The 5,000-nt window shown below is 42.1% G+C and overlaps 1 protein-coding gene across 1 annotated transcript in view; it reads left to right on the top strand.

Moving 5' to 3' along the window:
• LOC122248523 (CLIP-associating protein-like) overlaps positions 1–5,000 on the top strand; it is a 161,687-nt gene that overhangs the window by 2,208 nt on the left and 154,479 nt on the right. The window contains exon 2 of the mRNA XM_043008582.2: positions 2,215–2,683. Within this exon, the coding sequence (XP_042864516.1) occupies positions 2,507–2,683 (177 nt within the window). The 5' untranslated portion in view covers positions 2,215–2,506. The remainder of the gene's footprint in view (positions 1–2,214; positions 2,684–5,000) is intronic.

The following is a 5,000-nucleotide window of genomic DNA, read 5'->3' as shown; positions in this document are numbered from 1 at the left end:
ATTAATGCTGCAGGTACATAAGAATTTTTTTGTCTTTTGGTAATTTTGAAGTACAACATTCAAGTTCAACCTATTTAAGGATTTTTTAAAAAGCTGTTTTTTATCTCTGCTATATAATAACATCATTGGCATGCAATATATATATATTCTATAATATGTACCATCTTAAAAAGATATCAGACTTTCAGTATGAGAAGGAACGCAAACAAAAATGTATATAACTTATGATCACATTTTGGTTTTCATTGTTGACACATTCTTTGAATATAGCCTTGGAGTTTTTAATCATATCAGTAAGTTATATAATCTATCTGTAAGGTGGTTGATGTAGCAGCATATACTTGGAATGCCAATAATATTTCTCTTGCAACAATGATAACCAATGTGTTTATATTTGTTCATCCCAAAAATAAAGATCTAAAAAGAATTCACTTTGATTCTCATTTCATTGTAGGCAATTTTGAAATATAATTTTGCTTTAGCATATTTCTGTGACTTGCAATGAAGCCTTTAATTAATTTTGATTAGTTTTGTGACTCATACTCGTATGCTAATTTTGACTTCCAACCCGATGTGCTGGTTCACTTTCCATAAATTCATAACCCAAATGCCAAAGGCCAGTTGTATCTGGGATATAGTTGTAGGACAAATCGGGGAGTGGTATTGATGTGTGCATTAATTGTACTTATATGGTCTTGTTGTACTGTAGGTCACTGAGTGCAGTTTGTTTTAAGCATAGCCTCTGCAGGATTTCAGTCCATTGAGTGTAGTAAAAGCATTTTTTATTTAATCACCACTTGTATATTTCATTCAGTCCAAAAGTAAATATAGTTTATGATCGCTTGAAAGATGAAAAAGTTACATGTCACCATATCAGTTCATTTTTGTAATATTTTTTCACTGATTTTTTTAATATGCATTGAAGTCAGAATGAAGACGCAGTTGGTTGCTGAACTCAAAAAAGAATGAACGGGGGCCAAAGATACACCAAATTTTCAGAAAACCATAAGAACTTTTAGAGAGCGTCCTTTGGATGGAGGCAGACTTGTTGCGAAATCATCTCATGTTCCTATTGTTGTTATATGGATAATTTTTCCCCATCTTTTTTATTTTTACCGTTTCTATGAAAGGGAGTGAGTTATTCTGGGAAAATGCAAAAGAAGTCGCCTCTCATTTTGTTTGCCTTGCTTTTGCATCAAATGGAAAGAGAAATAGCTTTGTAACTTTTCTGGTTCTTGTATTTGTTTATGTGAGTGTTAAGTCACATATTTAAGTCCATTGGGAATTCTCTAAAAAATTGGACAGATTATCTACATGTTTTTATCTGTAGCCTAAAGGAGATTCACAGTGATAGTGATAGTAATATTACTATTGGTACTATTATCATAGTGATAATGGTATGATAATAATGAGGATGATACTAATAATAATAATAGGAAAGATTCATTCAGACTTGAAAATGCTCATATTAGAATGATTATATCAATATAATCAGTTAGATAGTTTGAAAATATTTGTAAAGATGTATTATGCAATTTTGAGATTTTGGTATGCCCTCCATTGAAGTGAAGTGTCAGCAATCTTCAGATATATGAAAGGAAATTAATATTACCTTGACGTATGTGTAGTGGAAGATCCAGTGACCAAATATGGATATTGGGGCCCATGGTTTCTCCTTTGCTGAGGGACATGAAACAATGACATTATGATAAGAAACGAGCCATAAACTAGTCCCTTGTTTATGATGATATGATGTGGCAATTTTCAAGTGATGGGGAAATAGTTCATGTTATTGTATTATGAACTTGATTTATACTCGAATTGCCTTTGAGAGGTGATTTTATTGTCTACCTGTTTATTTTCCCTTTAGATTCGGTTTTATACAGCTTACATCACAGGTGTTATATTCTGTGGTGTGTGGATGAAGTCATCTCTATTCAGAATATAGTATGTAAGATACAGTTTTAGGTTTTTTAACGTACATTTTTTCTTTTCCCTTTTCGTCTTGATACTGTTGCCGTTTCTCTTCTGTTTGATTTGTTTTTTTTAAAAGGTGATATAGGTAAAAATGGATATTATTTTAGACGAATGAATTATGGCGCAATCTTCTCTACCGAAAGCTAAATGAATATATGAACATTTCATTGTTGTAGTTTACTCGTTGGTTGTGACCGTTTCTCATGTATTTTTTTTCTGTCGCGTTACTCCCTGCAGGTTTTATGGTGAATAGCACGGCGCGGGACAAGAAAGAGGTCGAAGGCAGCGCGAGGCTCGTCCCAGAAGCAGCCCAGTGGCAGGGCACAGCGAGGTGGTTGAATAGTGTGGTTGGTCCCCGTCGAGCCAGTGTGTGCACGGCCCCGCGGTGGTCGGTCCTCGGGGGATGCCCAGTGATCGTGGTGGTGGGTAGTTGATCGCGAGAGCCATTTGGAAGAGGAAAAGAAAAGAAGGGAAAATATAAAGTTCTTGTTTTTTGAGAGTAGTGGTGAAGGTATAGTGCTCGTTCAAGATGTCGCAGATGGATTTGTTCACCCCGTTACTACAGACGACGGACACCCGCAAGAAGCTGGCCATAGGCACGGACATCATCAATTACCTTGGCCAGCCTTCTAACAGCATCGAGTGCGATGACATCGGCATGTTCATCGACAGCCTCGTGCCATGGCTGCAGAGTAGCAACTTCAAGGTAAGGACAATCTCCTCCAAAGATACTGTTCTGTAGGGAAGGGTCATGTCACGTGGGTTGGTTTGTTTGTTTACTTGTATAACACCTTTTAGGCATGTGGTATGTTGGCTGTTCCTTTTTTAAGGGTTGTTGCTTTAGATGTATTTATGAAAAGTAAATGCTAATCTTGCTTGCTTTATTTTTAATGTTTTTATTTTTATTTTTTTTTTTTTAATTATTATGGGTCATTTTTGTTGTTTAATTAACACGCGAGAGGAATGACATCAGGGGACTCGCAAACCTCAATGACTTACCGATTTATCTTACGTTCGCTCGTCGAATAACGAGCAGTGGTGTGGCCCGCTGGGCACCAAGATTAGCTGAGCATGTCTGGAGATGATGTTATCTTGCGGAAAGACGATGACAAGTGGTTCCGCATGGACACTTCTCGGCGAGTTGGGAGGGGGTCAGGGGGGGGGAGACACTACAGGGAGTCACGACTTGCGACGGTGAAGGGTCGAGGCTCCTGCCGTGCTTGGGGTCTTCTGAGAGTGAAGCAGGCAAGAAGGGAGAGCTATGTCTGCAACATGCAAAGGCAGCGAAAGGATCGAGAGTTTGAAGGGACATGCATGGCCGTTTTGTGCTCATTTTGCCGTATTCATACGTCATGGATTCACTATGTATGTACGCATGTATGTGCGTGAATTCAGCCCGGCGTATCACCTGTTCGAAAACATTTATGCATCAGTCCGCTTGACCGATCAACCAGGTTCTCTGTCTGCATCCTTCCGTAGGGTGTGGATGGTTCACAGGACTCAGCCCACCCTCTCTACTCTCTCCCCTTTCTCCCCTTGTTCTCTTTAACTCTCACCCGTCTCTCCTCTTTCCTCGCCTCCCGCTCCTCTCCCCTCTGTCCTCAGCTCTCCCTCCTCTCTCTATCCTCACCTCTCGCCCCTCTCCCCCCTCTCCCCGCTACCCTCGTCTCTCTCACTCCATTCTTCCCTCTGTCCTTACCTCTCGCTCCTCTCTTCTCAGACATCACCTCATGCCATCTCCTTTATCCTCACCTCTCGCTCATTTCCCCTCTGTCCTCACTTCTCTCCCCTCTCCCCTCTATCCTCACCTCTCGCTCATTTCCCCTCTATCCTCACCTCTCGCTTCTCTCCCCTCTATCCTCACCTCTCGCTTCTCTCCCCTCTATCCTCACTTCTCACTCATCGAGCACCCTTATCGGTATCTTGTTTCATTTGAGGTCATTTTCCAGGCCGCTACCTAATGGAGATAAGCCTTAGTGGCCTTTTATCCTTTAATGAGTACGAGTGTACGCGAGGGTATGGGAGTGATGGAGTAGGGAAGGGGGGGGAGGAAAGGAGAGGAAGAAGCAGCGAGGTGGGGGGGATTATGAAGAATAAACAGAGGCTTCACGTGCTTCTGTCTGCCTCTGCGCACGTGAGGGAGTGGGTGAGTGTGTGAGAGAGAGAAAGAGAAAGAGAGAGAGAGAGTGAGTGAGTGAGTTGGAAAGATAGTGTTTGATGGCGAGTGGGCGTTGTCAAGCGTCGTTCAGTTGCTCTGTCACGGTAAACTTGACATTCATTAACTCCCAGATCGATACCTGCCGTCATGCACTCAAATATGCACTCACACACATGCATACGTAAATAGAGTGCAGGAGGCCTGCATTGTCGACTTGATACTTTTGTTATGTTTGGTGGCAGTTTTGGGTTTGCTTAAATTCAGTACCAAACTTAGGCACATCGTGGTTAGATCACTGACCCTGGCGCACTCACTCACTCATTCCTTCACACACGCGCGCGCACACACACACACATACACACACACTCTCTCTCTCTCTCTCTCTCTCTCTCTCTCTCTCTCTCTCTCTCTCTCTCTCTCTCTCTCTCTCTCTCTCTCTCTCTCTCTCTCTCTCTCTCTCTCTCTCTCTCTCTCTCTCTCTCTCTCTCTCTCTCTCTCCTTCTCTCTCCTCTCTCTCTCTCTCTTTCTCTCTCTCTCACTCCTTCTCTCTTTCTCTCTCTCTCTTTCCTCTCTCTCTTCTTCTCTCTCTCTCTCTTCTCTCTCTCTCTCTTCTCTCTCTTTCTCTCTTCTCTCCCTCTTCTCTCTCTCTTCTCTTCTCTCCTCTTTCTCTCTCTCTCTCTCTCTCTCTCTCTCTCTCTCTCTCTCTCTCTCTCTCTCTCTCTCTCTCTCTCTCTCTCTCTCTCTCTCTCTCTCTCTCTCTCTCTCTCTCTCTCTTTCCCTCTTTCCCTCTTTCCCCCGCTCACTCACACTCACACAAACGCACAAACTATCAACATCGCTGGCGTCACGTGTCACTTGTGGGGCT

This window comes from Penaeus japonicus, unplaced genomic scaffold, assembly GCF_977035675.1.
Source record: "Penaeus japonicus unplaced genomic scaffold, GWHDUDI00000001_assembly GWHDUDI00000005, whole genome shotgun sequence".
NCBI classification, from domain to species: domain Eukaryota; kingdom Metazoa; phylum Arthropoda; class Malacostraca; order Decapoda; family Penaeidae; genus Penaeus; species Penaeus japonicus.
The sequence above is the reverse complement of the archived record's forward strand: the minus strand, read 5'-3'. Positions and strand labels throughout refer to the sequence as shown.